Source organism: Sarcophilus harrisii, chromosome 3 (assembly GCF_902635505.1).
Source record: "Sarcophilus harrisii chromosome 3, mSarHar1.11, whole genome shotgun sequence".
In the NCBI taxonomy this organism is placed as follows: domain Eukaryota; kingdom Metazoa; phylum Chordata; class Mammalia; order Dasyuromorphia; family Dasyuridae; genus Sarcophilus; species Sarcophilus harrisii.
Window position 1 is genome coordinate 606,327,846 of NC_045428.1, and position 23,954 is coordinate 606,351,799.

Genomic DNA, 23,954 nt, shown 5'->3' on the forward strand with positions numbered 1-23,954 from the left:
AGCCAGGCTTTGCCACATGCAGCTGCCTGTGGAAAAGAGCACTGAGCTCCCTGAGGATCAAGTCATCGGCCTTGGCAAGGCTAGAGCTACAAGCCAGAAGCTCCCTTCCTGTGGAGTCCACCAAGCTCTCTTCAGCTCCATCAGGTGTGATGTCAGTATGGGAGGCTTGTCTGCCCATCCCAGTAGGCCAGGAGTCATCACCACATACCCAGGCCTTGCTGGAGGGAAGCAGAAAGAGATGACTGGCCCAGCCCCCAACACAGTGAAAATCAAGCTCATTCTCCAACCTGAGCATTTTGGTTTTTTTTCCTCATCTTTTTCCTTTTTGATCTGATTTTTCTTGTGCAGCAAAATAACTGGAAATATGTATAGAAGAATTGCACATTTATCACATATTGGATTGCTTGCCAAGGGGCTGGGCAAGGGAAGAAAACATTTAGAACACAAGGTTTTGTAAGGGTGAATGCTGGAAATTGTCTATACAAATAGTTTGAAAATAAAAAGGCTTAATTAATTTAAAAAAAAATAATCATTCCGGATAGTGTATTATGCAGTGGGACAGATGGTTTTTTGCCTCTAGGAAGTCTGTTCTGCTTGATAAAAAGCAGCTATATAACATCAGTCCAGATGTGAGAGAGGAGGCTGGGGTGGAAGAGGTACAGGTATTGTTGTATATGGAAATGATGTGATATCTTAAAAAAAAAAACAACAACTTACCTTTGTTTCTTCTGCCCTCATTTTTGTAATTGTCTAAATTTGTCTCCTGCCCCCAACAAGGATGGACAGAAAAATGTTAAGAGATTTCCCTGGAATATTATGTGATTGGTACCAGTACTTGGGGAACTGGAGGAGAGTTCCCTGTTCTCTGATTTAAGACCAGTTGAAGTAACTGTGTGCACATTAAAGAGACTTGAAGAAAATGAATTTCAGCCACCCGATTTCTGCAGTGGTTTAGTCTGTTTAGATTGACATTTCTCAGTTTTTTTTTGAACCACTTGGTGATTCCCAATTGGCAATCCTTCACCCTTTTCCTATAGGAAGCTGATTTAGAGGAAAATATAACCCATGGAGTATTAATCATAATTTTCAAATAATCTTGGTACCTTTAGTGTTTCATGTCATAAAATACTAAATTTTCTTTATAACCACTGTCTAGTCCATTTCAGTGTGAGTTTTCTCAAGCACAGTGGCAGCCTTTAGATCACAACTCTTTGGGGGGGAGGGGGGATCCTGAATCCTTTTCCTAACTCATTAGCATTTGAGGCAGAAAGTACTTATTCAACCTCTTAGCCTCCTCCTCTCATGGGACCTCTCCAGGAAAGCACCTGGAAAGACTTGAGGAACTGCATGGGCTTTGAAAAGAAATAAACAAAAAATGTCAGCTATGGGGAATCAGTTCCCAAAGGCCTTAAGTTCATTCTTTCCCATTGCACCCCCACTCAAGAAATCCCCGGGCCTCTCATAACAGCTTTGGGGTTCCTTTGAAAAGTTCTTCAGAACCGGATCCCAGCTGCCCCTCCAGGATGCTTACCCGGGGTGGCCTTTCCCCCAGCATTGGGCAGCTGAACTGGCCTTTGGGTTGATTGTTCCCAAGGTTAGAAAGCCATCCCTGCCTTAGAATCCCTGAGTGTCCTTGAATAGCCCTAAAGAAGTGTAATGTTCTGGTTGGTTTTCTGAAGGTCTTGGGACCAGCTTTTGTTTCAACAGAGTAATCACCATGAGAATAACCAGGGATAAAGTCCAAATTCTTTATTGTCTCCTTCACAGTGTGTCTCCTTTCTGGGGCTGGGCTAGCTTTCCAGAGGTCCTTCAAACAGGCCTTGGTCTCAGTGGAGAAATGAAGGAGGACAGACCAGCCACCACAAAGGTCGGAGATGGAATGAATGTCTCTGATTGAGTTTTTCCCAGCTTATATACTCTATTATAATTACATCATCATAGATGTGAATCTTGTAGAACTATATTAAGTACTAAGTACATGTACTGAACTAGAGAACTATTAACCACCATGCTAAACTAGATAACTATTGTCTTATCAATTGCAATGAGTTAGCACCTTGTTGTAAGAATCCTTGTTTCAGAGTTCTGGCACATTACAAAGAAGTTCTGAATTCTCACCAGAGCACTAAGCTTTAGTAGGAAGTCCAGCAGATACAGAAGTACACAAAGTGTGTGTGTGTGTGTGTGTGTATTTACACATCTGCATAAGCAGGGGTACTGGTTTGTGTGTATTTGTGCACACGCCTTTTGGGGTTATTTCCTCCCCAATTGTTGCCTTTCCTCTCTAGCTCAGGTGCCAAGAACAAGGTGATTCCCACTGTGCTCCAGCACCTAGAAGATGGGTGTCAATCTGTGCCCTAAAGTCCCACTCTACAGCCCAGCATCCTCCTGGACCCTGGAATCCCTCTCCTTTCCCACTGGACTGATGTTAAAACAAAAAGCCAGAGGCATCCTGGACGATCCTCAGCTTTGGTGTGACCTCCCCCATCCCTACAGCCTCCCCGCCTCAGTCCTCCCCTGGCCTCCTTCCTAATCACCTGCCATCCTTGTGCCTCAGGAACCACATGGTCTGCTCTCCCTTCCATGAGGACGCAGATGTTGAGGAGAGAAGAGAGAAATGGGGGGGCAGGTGATTAATCAGGTACCAGCTCAATTCTTTTGGAGGGAGATGAGGTTTGTAGAAGTGGATGGAGAAAATGTGTAATGGGGCCTGGGCTCATGTGTCCCAGGCATTTGTGGGTTCTCCAGGTGCCGGCCTTTCTGATATCCCGATCCTCATCCATCCCTGGATTCAACCTGGAGAAATAATATTAGTTATAGTCTAAAGGAAATGCTCTCCAGTTGCCCAATACCATGTCAGGGTCTCATGGCCTAGGAGAAGGTCTCCGCTAGCCGTCTCAGGGCAGGCTTTCTTTTCACGGCCGATGAACTTGGGGACGGGGCAGGCACTGCCCCGGCACTGGACAGAGGGTACAAAGACATCCCTGCTTTGGGCATTTGAAGAAAGCTACAGATCCCACTGATTCTACAACACGGCCAGGACACAGGAGGACATGGATTTGCTGCATGGACTTTGAAATAAGCATTTGCAGAAAATTTGCAGTTAGCCAGAATTGTCCTTAATTCCTCCCAGGAGCTCCTTGCTCCCCCAAGCAGGAGGAACCTGATACAGCCTCTTACCCACTGATCTTCAGCATTAAGGAAAGGACTTTGCTCTAAAAAGCACCAGCGCGGATTTGAAAAGTAAAAACAAATACTTGGTTTTTACTACCTTATCAATGGGGGCTGAAAAGGGCGAATTTAGGCTAGAGACCCTTGTTTCAGGTGGGCAACTTGGTGGGAAGCTCACTTCCCTTCAATGGATGGAGGAATGAGCATGGGGGAAATGTCCAAAGTTACAGAAATTTCATCAAACTGAGCAAGGGCAGGGTTCTCTCTGTCCCCCCTCACTGAAGGGGGGAAGGGGGAAAGGGCACAGGTCTGATGGCCAGTCCCCCACTCAGGAGAAGAGTGGACCGAGCCCTCATTTGTAATTATGAAAGTGATCTAACACAAAACTTCTACATGCACTTTTCCATCAGAAATTTCCAAGCGCATCCGGGTCTCTTTCTTGTATGGAACCTTACATTCTATCCCCAGCTCATCCCCAAAGGCTTGTGAACTTGCTGGAAAGGAGGGATGGACAGAGCCAAGAATAAAAGGAATCGGGATAAAGTCTTCATTGTGTCAAAGAAGGCCTCCAAGTGAAGACCTGCTCTGCCTTGGACCCTGGACTGCTGAGCCCTAGGGCATGCTGGGAGTCCCTTGGGGTACAGGGGCTACTTCCTGGACCCTGGGTTTATTTCTGTTCTTCCTAATATGCTGTGATCATGAAGGATGGCAGGAGGGGGCAGGAGGGCATCTGTGTGCAGGCATGGCCTAAGACTTCCCCCTTCTTTCCTTTTTTATTTTTTTTATTTTTGAGTGGGTGAAATAGCAAATCATTGATGATGAGCATGGGGCAGAGAACTGTGGGAACTTCTTCTGGTTGGCACAGGTTCTTCATGAAAGAATTCACGAAACCAAAAAGTTAGACTGGCAAAACAAAGTTTATCGTTGGCACTGAGAATTCAGCTTTTGCAAGAGGCTGACTTCTGAGCGACAAGGTCCTGGCAAAAGAGAAAGTTCCTAGCAGAGAAATCCTGGCAGAAAGATAAATGATGTTTAAAGCTGAGAAGACAATATCTTCTATTGTCTTTTGTAGACATGCTTCTAACATTTGCTCCTCAGCTGCATATCCCAATATATCAGCCATGTAATGTAATAACATTACTTTTGGAAATGCTTTCCTTACTGAGTAAGAGCAACAGCCACATACATTTGACACATAGTAGGGCTAGTTTTTATTCCCTGTGGAAAAACTGTCCATTCATATCTTTTATAAGGCTCAGCTAAGTTAATGCTGGGCACTGAAAAGACAAATCTTTTCATATCCTCCTTATCCAGAGGGATAGAACAGAAACAATCCTTAATGTCTACAACCCAAAGAGGCCATTATCTAGGCAATTGAGTAGGAGATGGAAGTCCAGGCTGAAGAGTTCCCATAGTTGCTTTCCTTAAATCACTCAACATCCTCCATTTTCCAGATTTCTTTTTTACAACAAATACTGGGGAATTCCATGGACTTAGAGAAGGTTGTAAGTGTCCTTGGTCAAGTTGCTCCTGTACTATATCTACTAAGGCCTGAATCTTTTCACTTGCTAAGGGCCACTGTTTATCCACACTGGTATATCTGTTTTCCATTGGATAGGAACAGGTGAGAGGCCTTCTCAGCAGCCCTACCTAAAAAGCCAAAGTACTCATTTGTAATCCTAAGTGTTGTAAAATGTCTCTTCCCTATAGACTGATGGGGGTTTTTTCAGCTACAAAAGGAGTAAAAATTCCTGTTTAACCTTCAAATGTCCACCTCAAAGGGATAGCACTAACTCCAGATGCTCCTATACCAGACATATAGGGATCTGCCTTAATCTTTGGCCAGTGACTGGGCCAGTTGGCACCTCTAATGACTGTACCATTTGCACCTGTGTCTACCAACTCTTACAGTGGTATGCCATTTACATAGATAGTGAGCATGTCGGTCAGCTATCACAGCTGTGGTCCAGAATATTCCTGGATTCTGTTGTTGGGAGTCAGAATCTGGGCGACTATCACCAGATTGCCTATTAGGAGCCTGTATCAGTAACCCTGATGCTACTACTTTTCCTGGGTGATGAGACACATTGTCTACCTGTATTGGTCATTGGGATATTTATCTACACATTCCCCAGATTTCCAAATCAGTGAATGGATGGACACTATTTTGTAAGCACTCTCAGTAAGTGAAATAGTCAAGCCTATTGTGCCTGGAGGCAAGGGATCCATAGGCTGGACAAGAACAGATTTCACCTCTCCAGGTGATATCTCAGCAGTCCCAGCTATATACAACTCTGTTTTCCCTAATTGTGATCCCTTTTCCCCATAAGTTTGCTTCTTGGCTGCTTGATCATGTAATCCCTTTTTTCCATCAGATTGCTTTTTGGCAGATTGAGCATGTCTGAGTCCCGAACTTCTAAAGACTCTCTGGGTGTAACCTTGGCTGCCATCATTGATGCCCCACCTATTTTTGGCCTGGGGCCCTAAAGCTGGGCCCTGCCTTTCGTTTCCCTGAGTCAATCTACTTCTGATGCCCAATGGAAGCCTGTATTGCATTTTGAACACAGGATTTGTGATCTTGTTCTCTCACGCTGTCTTCTCACTCTATCTCTATGCCAACATTGAGCTTTCAGATCCCTTTCTGTATCACATTGAAACCATTGGCCAGAAACTAGGCATTGACCCACACTTAACACCATACGCCAAGGTAAGGTCAAAATACTTTCATGGTCTTTGGCATAAAGAATGAGATTATAAATAAATTAGAAAAATATAGGATAATTTACCTCTCAGATCTGTGGAGGAGGAAGGAATTTGTGACCAAAGAACTAGAGATCATTATTGATCACAAAATAGAAAATTTTGATCATATCAAATTAAAAAGCTTTTGCACAAACAAAACTAATGCAGACAAGATTAGAAGGGAAGCAACAAACTGGGAAAAAATTTTTACACACAAAGGTTCTGATAAAGGCCTCATTTAGAAAATATGTAATTGACTAATTTATAAGAAATCAAGCCATTCTCCAATACATGGTCAAAGGATATGAACAGACAATTTTTGGATGAAGAAATAGAAAGCATTTCTAGCTATATGAAAAGGTGCTCCAAGTCATTATTAATCAGAGAAATGCAAATTAAGACAACTCTGGGATACCAATTTACACTCCTCTCAGATTGGCTAGGATGACAGGGAAAGATAATGCTGAATGTTGGAAGGGATGTGGGAAAACTGGGACACTGATACATTGTTGGTGGAATTGTGAATGCATCCATTTAAAAATTTGTTAAATATATAAGAATATGAATTGTCCTCTAATTGAGGACACTAATATAGTGTTGCTGAAATTATAAACTGATTCATTCAATTTATTTTTTTTTTTATTTTTTTATTTTTTTTATTTAATAGCCTTTAATTTACAGGATATATACATGGGTAATTTACAGATTAAAATTCCAAACCTCTTGTTCCAATTTTTTCACCTCTTACCTCTACCCTCCCCTAAATGGAGGATGACCAGTAGATGTTAAATATATTAAAATATAACTTAGATACACAATAAGTATAATGACAAAAATTATTTTGCTGTAAAAAAGAATGACTTGAATTATTGTACAATTAGCTTGTGAAGGAAATCAAAATGGGTGTGTAAAATAGGGATAATTAATGTAATGGTTTTTTGTCATCTCCAGAGTTCTTTTTCTGGGTATAGTTAGTTAGTTCATTACGTCCATTGTGATTTGGTTGATCTTGTTGCTGAGGATGGCCTGATCCAAGACTAGTCATCATCTAGTATTGTTGTTAAGTATTAATATCTCCTGGTCCTGCTCATTTCATTAGCATCAGTTCGTGTAAGTCTCTCCAGGCCTTTCTGAAATCATCCTGTTTATTTCTTCAGAACAGTAATATTCCAAATTTTCATATACACAATTTATTCAGCATTCTCCAATGATGGACATCCATTCAGTTTCCAGTTTCTAGCCACTAAAAAAGGGTTCAAAAAATTCGTGCAAAGGTCCCTTTCCTTTTTATAATCTCTTTGGGTATAATCCCAGAAAACTGCTGGATCAAAGGGTATGCACAGTTTGATAACTTTTTGAGCATAGTTCCAAACTACTCTCCAAAATGGTTGGATTCGTTCACAACTCCACCAACAATGTGATTCATTCAATTTAGAGAACAATCTGGAATTATGACCAAAGATTTTTAAAACAGTATATACCCTGTGACCCAAAAGTCACTTTGGGAAAACTGACAGAGTGAGAATTCAGTTCTTGAGATTGAGAAGCTAATCTGCGGTTCTTAGTGTCCCCAAAATGATATCAAAATGGTGTTTTAACTTTGTATTTCCCTAATCAATAATGAATTAGGATATTTTCTCATGTGGCCATAATTTTGACTTCTTCATCAGAAACTACCTCTTTCTATTCTATGAGTATTTTTCAATTAGAGGACAATTCATATTCTTATATATTTAGCAAATTTCTTTATATGTTTGCATTATGGAATCTTTATCTTAGAAATTGTATATAAAAATGTGTTTCTTTTCTTGTGATCTTGGCTAAATTTTTTGATTTTTTGCTACAAAACTTTTAACTAAATGTATTTGCAATTATCCATTTCATACCGTATAATGCTTTCTATCTCTTCTTCATTGTTTTTTCCCTGAGGCAATTGGGGCTAAGTGACTTGCCCATGGTCACACAGCTAGGAAGTGTTAAAGTTATCCATGAGACTGATAATCAATGTGTTCTGAGTTTTTAAAAATTTCATATTTCTCCTTTTATATCTAGATTGACCTATTTAGTAAATAGTACAAGGTATTTGTCTATGTTCAATTTCTGCCAGTCTGCTCTCTAGTTATCCCCATAATTTGTACCCAATAATGAGTTCTCATCACAAAAACTTAACACTTTACATTTTTAAACACAAGATTCCTATAATAATTTGCCACAAGGTATTTTATTTCTATTCTGTTCTACTGACCTAATTTTCTATTAGGCTGTACAAGATAAGGTTTATTATTATTATTATCAGTATGTTATCATTTTAATTTTTATTCATGAAATGAAACAAGTATTTCCACTATATATATATGACATGAAAGTCTTGATATTCCTTTTCAATACACAAGAAAGTTATGTAAATTTCTTTGTATTTTCTTTTTCCCTTCCCTATACCCCTCCCGGCCCAAAATAGGAATCCTGTTACACACATATGATGCTCTTAAAACACTCCTACTATTTTATACAGCATTCTCTTGATTCTGCTTATTTCACTGTCTATTATTTCATTCAAGCCTTTCCATGATTTTCCCCAAACTAATGAGCTCAACATTTCTTCTAGCACAGTAGAACTCCATCACAATCATATACCACAACTTGTTCTACCATTCCCTAGTTTAAGAGACACTTGTTCAGTTTCCAATTTTGTGCAATCAGAAAAAGATTTGTTATAAATATTTTAAAATATAGAGGTTCTTTTCCTTATCCCCTAATGATCATGGGAAATAGGTTTAATGGTGGCATTGTTGGGTCAAAGCACATAGGCAGTTTCATAATTCTTTGGCCATAATTACCGTTTACTCTTCCAAATTGCTTTATCAGATAAAAATTGCACCAATAATAATGAGTTTGGATCCCAATTTTTTCACATCCCTTCCAATATTTGTCACATTCCCTTTCAATTATTTAGCCAATCTGATAGTGTAAAATGATCTCAAGGTTGCTTTTAACTAGTGTTTCTCTAATCAATAATGATTTAGAGCATTTTCCCACATGACTATAAATTGGATTTCTCTATTGGGAAACTGTCTATTTATATCTTTTGGGCATTTATCAATTAGGAAGAGATATCTGATATTCTAATAGATTTTCCATAGGTCTTCAGGTGTTTTCAGGAAATTTATCCTATCTTTTATCTTATTATCTTTTCTGGCAGGACTGTGTTGATAATATAGAGAAATGCTGATGTTTTATGTGGATTTACTTTGTATCCTTATTTTTGCTAAAATTATTAAATGTTTAAACTAATTTTAGTTGAGTCTTTTCAATATTGCTAACATATCAACACATAGTCTTCAAAAAGAAACTTTCTTTTCAATGTCTTATTATTCTTGCTAGGATTTCCAATACAATATTGAATACTATTAGTTACAGTAGAATCCCTACTTCTCATGTGATTTTACTAGAAAGGTTTCTGGCTTTTGGCCATTACCAGTCATACTTGCTGATGGCTTTAGGTAACTTTGCTTTGTTCAATTTAAGGGGAAAAAATCCATTTATGCTTACACTTCCAAGTGCTTTTTAATAGAATTGAGTATTGTATTTTACCAAAAGTTTTTGCTTCAGCTATTGCTGTAATCTTAAGGAATTTTTTCATTATTATTATAGATATAATCAATTATGTGAATAATTTTCCTTCTATAAATCCAGCCCTGCATTCCTGCTACAAATTCCAAATGATCACATTATATAATCTTTGCAATATATTGTATTCTCCTAGGTCACATTTTTAAATTTTGCATTTATATCTTTACTAAAATTATTTTATAATTTTCTTTCTCATGTTTTATTCTTTCTCTTTTAAGTATCAATACCTAGGAGTTTAGTGGTATCCCTTCTTTGCCTATTATTTCAAAATAATTTATTTAATATTGGAAGTAGGTGACATTTTAAGTGTTTGGTAGAATGTTCAAGTGAATCCATTTGGTGCTCATGCTTTTTCCTTAAGAAACTCCTTTAGGGCGTGTTTACTTTTTTGAACAATAAAATTAAATAGATATTCCATTTCCTTTTCTGTTAATATTTTGAATATAAATTTTTTGGGACTAGTGTGTTATTGGCCAGAACTCTGAACTTGAAACAAGGATGCTTACAAAGTACTAAGTGAAACTGATGAGACAAAGGATATCTAGTTTAGCATGGCTCAATATGATTAATTTAATCTTACAACAAATAATGGTTTCCTAGTGATATAATGATTGGTTTATACTCAGTGTGGAGCATATAAGCAGGGACTGAGAGCCACAGAGGACAAGTACACTAGAAGCTCTCGAAGTCAAGGAGACAGAAATTCATTTCACCTTCAGTCAGGCTCCTGGTGGCTGGCCTGGCCTCCTGCACTTCCCCCACTAAGACCAAGGCCAGACTGAAAGGCTCTCCAGAAAGCTGCCCAGCATCAGGTAAAGAGATAATAAAGGATTTGGACTTTAACCCCTGGCTACTCTTCTGGTGATTAATGAACTGAAGTTCATGAAGTTTGGCTTGCCCCCAAAGACCCCCAAGAAACCAAACCAGAGAACATTACATTTTGGCATCCAAACATGGGACCAAGAACCTTCATCTGTGACCCAGAAATTAGGGAACCTTCATCTGTGACCTAGAAATTAGGGTGAGTACAAGAAGAAAACTTTGTAAAGGGCCAAACTAGTGCTTCAGCTAAAATGGGACAGATGTTTAGAAAACAGTCTTCTTTTCCTCTTCAAGGAAAATGTGTTGAAAGCTTTGTTAAATTTATAAGAAACCAAAATTTTATTGTAATTTGGGAGCAGACCATTGAACTTTTAGAAACAGTACAATCCACATCTCCTTGGTTCTCAAAGGAAAAAGAATTAGGTATAGAGAAGTGGAAATTAGTAGGAGAACAACTATGTGAATACTACAATGATAATGGACCTGACTCCATTTCTAAAGAAACACTTTGTACATATAAATTTAAGAAATTAGATAAGTATTAGAATAAGTAAAAAGAAGAAAGAGCAGGAAGGGGAGGATCCAGATAAACTAGGGGAAAAGGATGAAGAATTAGACAAGAATGGAGTTAAGTACAATTCTGATGAAATTAAGGAGTATGGTGCTTCACAGCAGGAGCCATTAGGGCATCCCCCATCTCATGACCTTCCCTCCTCAATTAACCCTTCATAGGGGGAGGGGCAGTGACACCATCAGCACCACCTACGAAGTAGCCTATGACAAGATTATAAAAGGCAAAAAAAAAAAAAAAAAGAAAAAAGGACAGGATATATCTGATTTAATAGAAGCATATCCTGTGATTGAAGAGTTTGACTCTTCTGGTCAACAAAGAAGATACACTCCTTTTGATTTGGAAAAAATCAAAGATTTGAAAAAGGGTTGCACTCTTAATGGGGCTACATCATCTTATGTTAAGATGATATTGGAGAATTTGGCTTATGAAATTTTAACCCCTAGTGATTGGAAATCTATAGCAAGGACACATTTAGAATCTAGACAAAACTTGTTGTGGCTTGTGGAGTATAGTGAACTATGCAGGATACAAGCCCAATGCAATTAACAAACTAGAGTTAATATAAAAATCACCTTTGACCAACCAGAAGGTAAAAGTCAGTATACAGATGCTTTAGCACAGATTAATTACCCTTTGATAGCATATGAGCAAATTGCTACTGCTGCAATCAAAGCATGGGGCTTTCTCCCAGGAAAAGATGGAGGGGAAGCCTTCACCAAAATAGAGTCAGGTCCTAGTGAACTCTGCTGATTTTGTGGGACATCTGCAGATGTCACAAGAACCACTAGAGAAAATGAAGCTACAAGAATTATGATAAGACAACTGGCTAAGGAAAATGCTAATGAGATTTGTAGAAGAATTATATGGGGGCTACACAAAGATGCTCCTTTAGAGGAGATCATAAGACGCTGTGCCACAGTGGGCACAAATGCTTATTATACTAGGCTATGATGTAAATTATGGGAAGACAGGGTCCCTCTTGGCAAAGGACTTCCAGAGAAACTCGTTGATGCTTTCAATATGGAAAAGTTGGACATCTGAAAGCCCAATTGTAGGCATAGAGATAGAGTGAGAAGACAGGGTGAGAGAAGACCTAAAATGAAAATGCAACTGGGGTTTCCACTGGACCTCAGAATGCAGTTTGACCCAGGGAAATGAGAGGTAGGGCCTAGCTCCAAAACCTCAACCAAAAACAGGTGGCACATGATGGCAGCTGGGGTTACACCCAGAGAATCTTTAAAACTTCAATACTCTGATATGATCAATCAGCCAAAAAGCAATCAGATGGAAGAAAGGGATTACAATTGGGTAGAATATAGGCTTTTTAAACCAACAGAAGGACAGTGTCCAGTGTGAGCAGCTCCAATGTAATTACCAAATGATGAGGAGAGATTTAGAAAGTGGTAAATAGAAGGGACCAGATAGGTTAAAGCAGAAAGGGTTTGCTTGTATCTCTACAGATGGAGAAGGAATCAGATGGGTGCCAATGAGTTTTATTTGCCTTGTCCATCGGAGAAAGACAGAAAATGAGAAAATCCTCAAAGCAAAGGAGAAGACCTAAGAAACACCTGACACTGAAAAAGCATGACTGATGAGACTGTTACAGAACTTCAAAATTCACAGGAATCATTGGATTCCCTGGGTGGCCAGGGATTATAACCCCATACCCAGGCCTTGCTGGAGGGAAACACAAAGAGATGAGTGGCCTAGTCCCCAACCCAGTGAAAATCAAGCTCTTTTCCCCACCTGAGCACAAATCCCTTCCTGCCTTTCCTCCTCTTTCCAGTATATGGGGATCAGGAAGCTGGGGGCCTGCTGAAGCACCCTTGGTTCTAAATGGACTCCTGGTTTGGGGGTTTTGTCTTGTATTTCCAAAACTCATGAAAGAATAATTCTGTCCCCTTTCTACCACAAGAGATCAGATGGGCCAGATTTTTGGAGGGAGACTATGTGATTTGTACAATTCAGCTTGAGGATTTTAATTGTATGTTTTAGAAATAATCCTTCTGATGGCCATAGCTCTCCTCAGCAGCGAGATGATTCAGGCCGGTTCCAGTGGTCTTGTGACAGAGAGCGCCATCTGACCCCAGAGAGAGCCGTGTGGGAACTGAGCGTGCATAACAACATCGTATTTTCACTCTTTTTCTTGCTGTATGTATTTTTTTTCCCTCAATTTTTCCCCTTTTTGACCGGATTTTTCTTGTGACAGCAAAATAAATGTGAGAACATGTATGAAAGAACTGTACATTTTACGCATATTAGATTACTTGCTGAGGGGCTGGGGCAGGGAGGGAAAACATTTAGAGCACAAGGTTTTGTAAGGGTGAATGCGGACACCTATCCATACACATCGTGTGAAAATAAAAAGCCTTAATTAATAAAAAATAATCATTCCAGACACTGTCTAATGCAGTGTGACGGAGGGTTTCTTGCCTCTAGGAAGCCCGCCCTGCTTGATAAAAAGCAGCTACCTAACAGTCCAGATGCCAGAGAGGAGGGTGGGGTGGGGAAGGTGCAGGTATTGTTGTACGTGGAAATGATGTGATCCTATTTAAAAAAAAAAAAATCCCTTTGTATCTTCTGCCCTCTTTTGTGTGACTGTCCAAGCCTCAATTGCCTCCAACAACAATGGACAGGAAAACTTTAGTCTTCCCTGGGATATGATGGGATTGGTGACAGTGCGTGGGGGGCTGGCGGGGAGCTCCCCGTCCCCCGATTTAAGCCCAGCTCACATAGCAGTGCGCGCATTCAGGAGACTTGGAGAAAATGAATGTTAGATTGTTCAGATGGTCATTTCTCAGGCCTTTCTTGAGCCGCTTGGAGACTCCCCGTTGATAATCCTTCTCCCTTCAGAGGCTGATTCTGGGGGAACTACGAGCTTTAATCCCCGGAGTCCTGCTGCCCTGAGGGAGCCGCGTCACACAGCACTAACTTTCCTTTGCCAAATCACCCCGGCCCGGCCCATTTCACCCCAAGTTCCGGAGAGGGGCCCGGAGTGTGGCGACATCCCGGGGGGACGAGGGCGTCGCCGGGGCCCCGCCGCGGGGTCTCCCACCCCCTGGGAGAAGGGGCCCCTCGGCAGCAGGTGACGGGGCCAAAGCTGCAGCCCCGACGGACCAGAGCCGTTCCCGGCACTTGGTCAATTCTGCCAACTCGCCTGCAGCCCAGGACCCCTGGTGCTGTTCGGGCCCCGCCCCCTCCGCAGAAGGAGGGATCCCCCAGAGGGGAGGCGGCTTCTCAGGGAGCTTCTGCCCCAGCCTCCGGACCCCGACAGGCAGAGGGCCTCCTGGTGACGTCACCCCGCGGCGGTCCCTGGGCGGCTGAGCCGCGGGGCATGCCGGGAGTCCCCTGGGGTGCAGGCGCTGCCTCCCGGGTCCCAGGTTTACTTCAGTGGGGCAGGGGGGGAGGGGAGGAGGGCAGGAGGGCAGCTGTGCGCAGGCGCGGCCTGGGACTTCCGCCTTTCTTGCGAAGGCCCGTCCTCTTCCTCACCAGTTGGGGGCCGCTCTTGTGGCAGAGTCTGTGCAGGCCCGAGTGTGGGGGCGCGCGGGCAGGAGCGGGGGGCGAAAGTGCGGTGGCTGTGAGTGGGGGCGTGTAACGGAGCCGCGTGCACGCGCGTGGGGGGGGGCTGCATCTGGGGCCTTTGCCCTCCTCAGGGATTTCCCCTGCGTGGGCTGAGATGGGGGAGGGGCGCGCTTGTGCATCCCTGTGGCTGGGGGGGGGGGGGGACACTGAGTGTTTGTTTCGGAACCCAACTGGCTCCTCCCCCTCGGAGCCGCCGTATTGCGGGCTCCCCTCGCTGGCCGCCAGCGGCCCTTTGCACACTTTGGGGAGGGGGCGGGTTCTGTAGTGTTACATTGTTTCCCTTAGTTTCCTCCAGTGCAAAAAAGGGCTGAGAGCAGCCCCTCCATGTCCCCCCGCCCCCATCCCTTGTGTAAAGCACTGAGTACGGGCCCGGGACGCAGGAAGCGCTCCCCATGTGCAGTCTCGGGGGGAACTTTCCCCAGTCCTTGTGTTTGTTTGTCTGCAGGACAGCGGGGGTGGCGGAGGCTCCCTGACAGGAGGGGGAGGGGGGCTGGGGCTCCCATCCAGCTCTGCTCCTTGCCCTGTTTCCCTCCTGGTGGGCTTGGGACGGGGGTCAGAGTTTCTGGGGCTTTTGGCAGGTGGGTTCCATGTTACAGATGGAGAAACTGAGGCAGACAGGGATCATGGCTCGGTCAAGGTCACACTGGCCTTCCAGGGATTCTGAGGAAGGCTTTGTGATCTTGACCACGCCGGCTCATGCTCTCAGGGCCCTTCCCTACACTGTGCAGGAGATCCTAGTGTCCAGTGCTGGGGGTTCTGGGAGGATCTCCCCGCCCCCACAGGTGACATCTCTCTGCTTCCTCCTCTGAGCCGAGATCTCTCTCTGTCTCTCGGAGTTGAGATCTCTCTGCCTTCTCCTGGGGAGCAGCCTCTCCCTGCCCTCAGAACTCTCTCTCTCATTGTGGGCAGGTCAGCATCCAGCCTCAGAGAAGCCTCAGACCCCGGCCTCCCTCTCTGGGCTCCCTCTCCCTCCCCAGCCCAGCAGGCAGAGGATCCAAGCCCGGAACCAGAGACATGGCCGCCGGCAGCCAGAGCCCCTCGTCCCAGGTGAGTCCCTGCCCGGAGCTGAGCAGCCTCGGCCCAGGGGGAGCCCAGGAAGCTTCCTCCTGTCAGAGGGAGGGGGCCTGGCAGGGCTGGCAGCAGGGCAGGAATCGTCCACCTGGCACTGCCCATTTCCTGCCCCCTCAGGCCCCATGGCTGCTCCCAGGGCTCTCTGAGTCCCTCTCCTTTGCCAGGTCCCATCAATGAGAATCTGACTTCTGGGTGCCAAGCACTGTGCCCACCCCCGGGGGGAAGGGACAAAGGGACATTCCAGGCTAAGGGTCCCTGCCCTCCCTGAGCTAACAGTCCACTTTATAACAAACATCTCCTCAAGGGTGACCACACCAGCTCTGAGCAGTATAGACCAGAGGCACTCTCAGAGAGAAGGCTCCACCAGTTTGGGGACCTGGAAAGGCTCTTTTTTCAGAAGGTGAGACTTTAACTGACATAGGAAGGAGGCCGGGAGGCCCAGGGGAGGAGGGAGGACATTCACACCAGGAGAGAAGGCCCTGGATGCCAGTTATGGGATGGAGGGTCTTGTCAAGGCTCAGCCAGAGCTTGGGGTCCCTGGATCCAGGAGGAGGAGGGGAAGGTGGGAGAAGCCTGGCCTGGCTTTGGGTGCTGGTTCTGTGGCATCTGCCATGGGCCTGGAGCCCTGGAAATAGGATCCCCTTTGACCTCGTTGTGAGAATTGTCAGGGGCCTTGCTGGGGATGCCCCGAGAAAGGGAGAGGCGGACCCAGCCAGAGACCAAGCTGTCAGTTATTTGTTCACTCAGGAGGGTGACATTTTCCATGGGAGGGTGAGGGACGTGTGGCTCCCACTCCCCGGGGTATCAGACACAGACTCTCCTCCTGAGCCTCAAAGGATCTCCTTTGCCTCCGTTAGGTTTTGTCTTGTACGAAGACTCACAAAGAAGCTCTGGGTGACTCATGGTTAGGGCCCAAGGAAGGAAAAGGGACATGATTCAGAAAAGAGCAAAATTAGGTCCGTGCATTTGGAGTTAGGTCTGTTACAGGGGTTTTTCTGATAGCCCCACACACCAGGCCAAGGCCAGTCATGGCTGCTTGAGTAGTCCCGGAGGGACCCAGCATTTGTCAAGAGCTTTATGAAGGAGAAGGATCCCCCAGGAAGTGAGTCCACGAGTTTTCTTAGAGGGATTGGCAGGAGGAACTTATTTAAAAGGACTTTGACCATATTGATATTTAATAGAGCCAGTGTAGAATCAAGTGGACTTACTTAAGCTTGCTTAAAAATAAACATTTAAAAAGCCCCATTTCTCGGTGTAGCTAGTGAATAGAACACCAACCCTGAAGTCAGGAGGACCTGAGTTCTAATCTGGCTTCAGACATTTAACACTTCCTGGCTGTGTGAACCTGGGCAAATCACTTAACCCCAGTTGCCTCATTGGGGGAAGAAAGAGCCCATTTCCTAGATGAAAGCCTCACTGAGATGTTGAAATATAAGTGCAAATGGGGTGATTGTGTGTCCCAGAGTTCAAGGAAGAAAGAGATTGGGACCCAAAGCAGCACCAGGGTGGCTGGTGAGGTTTGGTGCCATTGAGAAGTCTCCCCAGTCAGGAGAGCAGGGCCGCTGGGGCGGGCTGAGAGCTGAGAGAAGCATGGAGGGGGCCCCCAAGACCACTTCTGGTTCTATGAGGGGGGGTCGGGGAGAGCACAGGTCGGCCCCCTGACCTCTCTGACCTCCCGGCTCCTACCTACCCGGGGAGGGCAAGCACAGCCCTGCATTTCTAGGAGACAGTTATTTGAAGGAAAAGGGGGCGCTTCTTCCCCCAGAGCTTCTGCCAGGAAGAGAAGTCCCAGGCAGAGTATGCTCTGAAAAGTGGGACAGGAGGAAAGAGCAGAGTCTCCTGTGAGTTCTGTGAGCAAAGACCTTCCTGAGAGGGTGCAGGAGACCAGTTTTGCCTCAGTCCTGAGCCCCCGGGCTCCTCTTTCTCCACTCATACTCATGGCCAAGGTCAAAGTTTAACAGTAGACTCTTTTCTACTAGTAGAAATGGCTCTTGGGGAAATTGAGATTCCAGAAGACATGTCATCCCCCTCGTTTAATCTAGTTTTATGGAACGGAGTTTGTCCTAAACTAAATCATAAGATTTCACTGAAAGTCCCATGTGTTCTCTAAGGAGACTGTGATGTTTGACTTTCTATGAGTACATCATCCCTTAATGGAAAATCCTCTAAAAATTGGGTATTAAGGCAACAAGTTTTGCATCAGAATGACTGTTCTGTTTTCTGAGTGCAATCAGTCTACAGTGTGATATTGCTAAGTGCTTAAATGATTTTCTTTCCTACAATACCCAGGACTGCTTTCAACTGAATGAATTTTATTTTATTTGATTGTGAATAAGTTTATGGAACTTAGAGGGTTATGATTCTAATGATTCTTTTCTGCTAGATGGTCATTTAAAAATAGTTCCTTGAACCTGATCCAATGATGTCCTTAGGAAAGCAACTCCTCTTGGAATCTAGATTTTGAGAAATGAATTACCTTTTGTAACATTTATCAAATAACGTTTACCAATTTATGTAGGCAAGTAGGTTGATTTTACTTTAAAATTAATAGTAATAGTAACAGCTTAATACTAGAGAAAGGAAGCTAAAAGTGAAATTATACATGAGAAGTAGATGATTCAGATGTTTTCAAGAAAATCAAAATGAGAAAGAAAGTGAAGAGATTTTTATGTGCAAGGAAAAGAATTGCTCCCACCAAAGAAAACTTCTAAAAAAAACCAGTCCTATCATTCTGCTGGAACTTAAAAGGAAATGAAATGGAAAAGCACCACCAGTTAAGTGCATTTCCCAAGCACAGTTCCTATATGCAGCAAGTTAGAAAATTGGTCATTCCTTCTAGCACGTCAAAGTGTTTGCAGATGTGGGCACTCTCTTGTATGATAGCTGTCAAGCTTCCTTTTTACTCATTCTCTTGATTTCTTATCCCCATTATTGTAGTGTTCTTACATGATGTTGAAATCATTTCTTTTGCAGAAATAAACTATATATGTCTTTCTTATGCATTTGCTCATTCTCCAACCCCAGCTGATAAAATATTACATTGTTTTAAATTTTATTTTAATAGCCTTTCATTTACAGGTTATATGTATGGGTAACTTTACAGAACTGACAATTGCCAAACCTCTTGTTCCAATTTTTCCCCTCCTACCCCTTCCCCCCTCCCCCAGATGGCAGGATGACCAGTAGATGTTAAATATATTTAAATATAAATTAGATACACAATAAGTATACATGACCAAACCGTTATTTTGCTGTACAAAAAGAATCGGACTCTGAAATATTGTACAATTAGCCTGTGAAGGAAAAAAAAAAATGCAGGTGGGCAAAAATATAGGGATTGGGAATTCAATGTAATGGTTTTTAGTCATCTCCCAGAGTTCTTTCTCTGGGCGTAGCTGATTCAGTTCATTTCTGCTCCCTTGGAACTGATTTGGTTCATCTCATTGCTGAAGATGTCCAGGTCCATCAGAATTGGTCATCATATAGTCTTGTTGTTGAAGTATATAAGGATCTCCTCGCCCTGCTCGTTTCACTCAGCATCAGTTCATGTAAGTCTCTCCAGGCCTTTCTGAAATCATCCTGTTGGTCATTTCTTACTGAACAATAATATTCCATAATATTCATATACCACAATTTATTCAGCCATTCTCCAATTGATGGGCATCCACTCAATTTCCAGTTTCTGGCCACTACAAAGAGGGCTGCCACAAACATTCGTGCACATATACATCCCTTTCCCTTCTTTAGTATCTCTTTGGGGTATAATCCCAGTAGAGACACTGCTGGATCAAAGGGTATGCACAGTTTGATAACTTTTTGAGCCTAGTTTCAAATTGCTCTCCAGAATGGTTGGATGTATTCACAATTCCACCAACAATGTATTAGTGTCCCACTTTTCCCACATCCCCTCCAACTTTCCATATTATAGACAGTCTGGCCAGTCTGTCATTCTAGCCTGTCTGACAGGTGTGTAGTGGTATCTCAGAGTTGTCTTAATTTGCATTTCTCTGATTTACAGTGACTTGGAGCATCTTTTCATATGGCTAGAAATAGTTTCAATTTCTTCCTCTGAGAATTATCTGTTCATATCCTTTGACCTTTTATCGATTGGAGAATGGCTTGATTTCTTATAAATTACAGTCAATTCTCTATGTATGTTGGAAATGAGGCTTTTATCAGAATCTTTGACTGTAAAAATATTTTCCCATTTTATCGCTTCCCTTCTAATCTTGTCTGCATTAGTTTTGTTTGTACAAAAACTTTTCAGTTTGATATAATCAAAATTTTCTATTTTGTAATCAATAGTGATCTCTAGTTCTTCTTTGGTCATAAATTCCTTCCTCTTCCACAGGTCTGAGAAGTAAACTATCCTGTGTTCCTCTAATTTATTTATAATCTCATTCTTTATGTCTAGGTCATGAACCCATTTTGACCTTATCTTGGTGTACGGTGTTAAGTGTGGGTCGATGCCTAGTTTCTGCCATACTAGTTTCCAATTTTCCCAGCAATTTTTGTCAAACAGTAAGTTCTTATCCCAAAAGCTGGGGTCTTTGGGTTTGTCAAACACTAGGTTGCTATAGTTATTGACTGTTTTGTCCTCTGAACCTAACCTATTCCACTGATCAACTAATCTGTTCCTTAGGCAATACCAAATGGTTTTGGTAACTGCTGCTCTATAATATAATTTTAGATCTGATATAGCTAAGCCACCTCATTTTTTCCATTAATTCCCTTGAAATTCTTGACCTTTTGTTTTTCCATATTAATTTTGTTGTCATTTTTCTAGGTCATTAAAATAGTTTTTTGAGAGTCTGATTGGTATAGTGATAAACAAATAGATTAGTTTAGGGAGTATTGTCATCTTTATTATATTTGCTCGCCTTATCCAAGAGCATTTAATATTTTTCCAATTGGTTAGGTCAGACTTAATTTGTGTGAAAAGTAGTTTGTAGTTTTGCTCATAAAGTTTCTGATTTTCTTTGGCAGATAGATTCCTAAGTATTTTATACTATCAGTAGTTACTTTAGATGGAATTTCTCTTTGTAACGCTGACTGTTGGATTTTGTTAGTGATATATAAGAATGCTGATGACTTATGTGGGTTTATTTTATAACCTGCAAAATTTGCTAAAGTTGTGGATTATTTCTAATAACTTTTTTAGTAGAATCTCTGGGATTCTCTAAGTATACCATCATATCATCAGCAAAGAGTAATAATTTGGTTTCCTCATTGCCTACTCCAATTCCTTTAATCTCTTTCTCAACTCTTATTGCCACAGCTAGCATAAAATATTACATTTTAAGAAAGGAAAGAAACTCCTTTCCCCATGGAGTTGCTCTCCTTTTTCAGTAATTCAGTTTTGAAGTGAATGAATCCATTCCATTATACGTCAAGCCAAGTGTAAAACAAAGACAGCAGATGTTTTGTCCATGACGCCCCCTGCCCAGTGTCATATCAGCCCCTCAGTGTAAGAATGGAGAATGCTTGATGTGGCTGAAAGCGGTCTCATACTACACTGTCATGGACATATTGGGAGTAATATATCTCTAGGAATCTTGCTTTCATCCAGTTAGGAATATTTCATGCTTTTAGGAAATATACCAAATCTTTTTTTCTTTCTTTCCTCAGTGATGAATGTTCAGGTTCTGTTGACCCAAGAATACAAAGTCCTTGTCAACTTCTTCCAAACTCTTCATGGAATTTCCTTAACATGTCACTTATGAAACTTCTGATGGGGAGGAATTTTCTCTCCCCTTCTCTCTTTCTCTTACACACATTCTCTTACTTCACTGATACTTCATCAACATTTTCCTTCCTTTCATCAAGAGAAGCATTGTACACTCAGAAATCTTTTAGTATTCCTAGGTGTCTTACTTCAAAGAGAAAAAGCATTTTTCAGTATCCCATTGGGCTATGAATTCCTGTTTGCAAAGTGTTGGCTGTGACAATCATAAAGGTCACGTGAATTTTGGTAGACAAATTCCAACTCTGGGTCAGTTTCCTCCTCTGGGTAGAAGAAGGTTGGACCAGATAGATTCTGGAGTCTCAGCTCAAAATCTTGTGCCTTTTGATGGTTTAGGAGTTGGTGACCTTCAAGGATGTGATGGTGGACTTCACTGAGGAGGAGTGGGGGCTCTTGGATCCTTCTCAGAAGGAGCTGTACAAGGAAGTCACACTGGAGAATGTCCAGAATCTGCTGTCCCTGGGTAAGGATCATTTCCTGTCTTTTCTTGGTTTTAGTTGTCAGGCCAAATATAGCATAAGCAGGAGAGAATGGATGCATACTCTGGTGCATCTCAGCCTTAGGTACTAGGTCCTCTGGGTGCTCCAGCTCTCCATTCACTTTTTTCTTTCCTTGTAGCCTTTTTTAAATGAATCATTTACGTCCAGTTCAGCAGATGGAGCCATAGATGATCAGGGTTCATTGCCAGGAAACCATGATTTCTGTTTGATGGGGTTTTTTTTTAATACTTTATTTTTTTAAAAAAATTATTATAGCTTTTTATATACAAAGCATATGCATGGCTAATTTTTCAACATTGATCCTTGCAAAACCTTCTGTTCCAACTTTTTCCCTCCTTCCCTCCATTCTCTCCCCTGGATGGCAGGCAATCCTATATATGTTAAATATGTTAAAATGTATGTTAAATACAATATATGTATACATATTTATACAGTTATCTTGTTGCACAGGAAAGATTGGATTTAGAAAGATGGTAAAAATAACCTGAAAAGAAAAAAAGAATGCAATCAAACAGTAACAGAAAGCATGAAAATGCTATGTTGTGGTCTGAAATCATTTCCACTGCGTTCTTTCTCTGAATATACCTGGTTCTGTTCATTACAGATCAAGTGCAACTGATTTGGATCCTCTCATTGTTGATGAGAGCCACATCCGTCAGAATTGATCATCATGTAGTATTGTTGTTGAAGTCTATAATGATCTCCTGGTTCTGCTCATTTCATTTAGCATCAGATGATATATGTCTCTCCAAGCCTCTCTGTATTCATCCTGCTGGTCAATTCTTATAGAACAATAATATTCCATAACATTCATATACCACAGTTTGTTCAGCCATTCTCCAATTGATGGGCATCCCTTCAATTTCCAGTTTCTAACCACTACAAAAAGGGCTGCCCCAAACATTTTTGCACATGTGGGTCCCTTTCCCTTCTTTAATATCTCTTTCAGATATAAGCCCGGTAGAAACACTTGCATCAAAGGGTATGCTCAGTTTGATAATTTTTGGGAATAGTTCCAAATTGCTCTCCAGAATGGTTGGATCTATTCACAACTCCACCAACAATGCATCAGTATCCCAGTTTTCCCACATCCCCTCCAACATTCATCCTTATCTTTTCCTATAAATCTTAGCCAATGTGATAGGTGTGTAGTGCTATCTCAGAGTTGTCTTAATTTGCATTTCTCTGAATAATAATGACTTGCAGCACCTTTTCATATGACTAGAAATAGTTTTAATTTCTTCATCTAAACATTGTCTGTTCGTATCCTTTGACCATTTATCAACTGGAGAATGGCTTGATTTCTTATAAATTAGAGTCAGTTCTCTATATATTTTGTGAATGAGCCTTTTATCAGAACCTTTAGGTATAAAAATGTTTTCCCAGTTTATTGCTTCTCTTCTAATCCTGTCCACATTAATTTTATTTGCACAAAAGTTTTTTAACTTAATATAATCAAAATTTTCTATTTTGTGATCAATAATGACCTCTAGTTCATCTCATTCTTTATGCCTGAATCATGAACCTATTTTGATCTTATCTTTGTGTATGGTGTTAAGTATGAGCCAATGCCTACTTTCTGCCATACTAATTTCCAATTTTCCCATCAATTTTTTTCAAATAATGAATTCTTGTCCCAAAGGCTGGGGTCTTTGGGTTTGTTTTGACTGATTCTTGATGTCTCATTGAGTCATCCACTTCCATTTGTTCAAATCTACTTTTTAGTGAATTTCTTTCTTCAGTTATCCTTTTTATCTCCTTTAGGCCAATTGAACTTTTAAATGACTTGTTGTGTTCATTGGATTTTTTTTTCCCATTTCACCAATTCCACTTCTTAGGGGGTTGTTCTCTTTTTCACTTCACTGATTCTGCTTTTCAGGGAGTTGTTTCCTTTTTCCATTTTGCCAAATCTGTTTTTGACAAGAGTTTATTTCTTTAGACAATTTCTGTGTTTCTTTGGCCATTCCTCTATTGATGATCATCTATTCATTTTCCTTTTCTTTCCCATACAGAAAGAGGCTCTACAGTTATTTTTGTACATATGGGTTTTTTCCCCTCGTTTTTGATATCTTTGGTATTCAGGCCCAGTGGGATTACTTCTGAATCACAGGATATGCAG

At 41.8% G+C, this 23,954-nt stretch overlaps 1 protein-coding gene across 4 annotated transcripts in view; it reads left to right on the forward strand.

Annotated features, from left to right (window-relative positions):
* LOC105750080 (zinc finger protein OZF-like) overlaps positions 1–23,954 on the forward strand; it is a 51,533-nt gene that overhangs the window by 20,075 nt on the left and 7,504 nt on the right. The window contains exons 1-3 of one of the 4 annotated variants that reach the window (XM_031964046.1): positions 14,468–14,516; positions 15,431–15,568; positions 21,672–21,798. In XM_031964046.1, the coding sequence (XP_031819906.1) occupies positions 15,536–15,568; positions 21,672–21,798 (160 nt within the window). In that variant the 5' untranslated portion in view covers positions 14,468–14,516; positions 15,431–15,535. Of the gene's footprint in view, positions 1–14,467; positions 14,517–15,430; positions 15,569–15,896; positions 15,993–20,083; positions 20,114–21,671; positions 21,799–23,954 lie in introns of those variants that run through there. The other 3 variants (XM_031964044.1, XM_031964047.1, XM_031964045.1) reach the window with 3 other exon arrangements.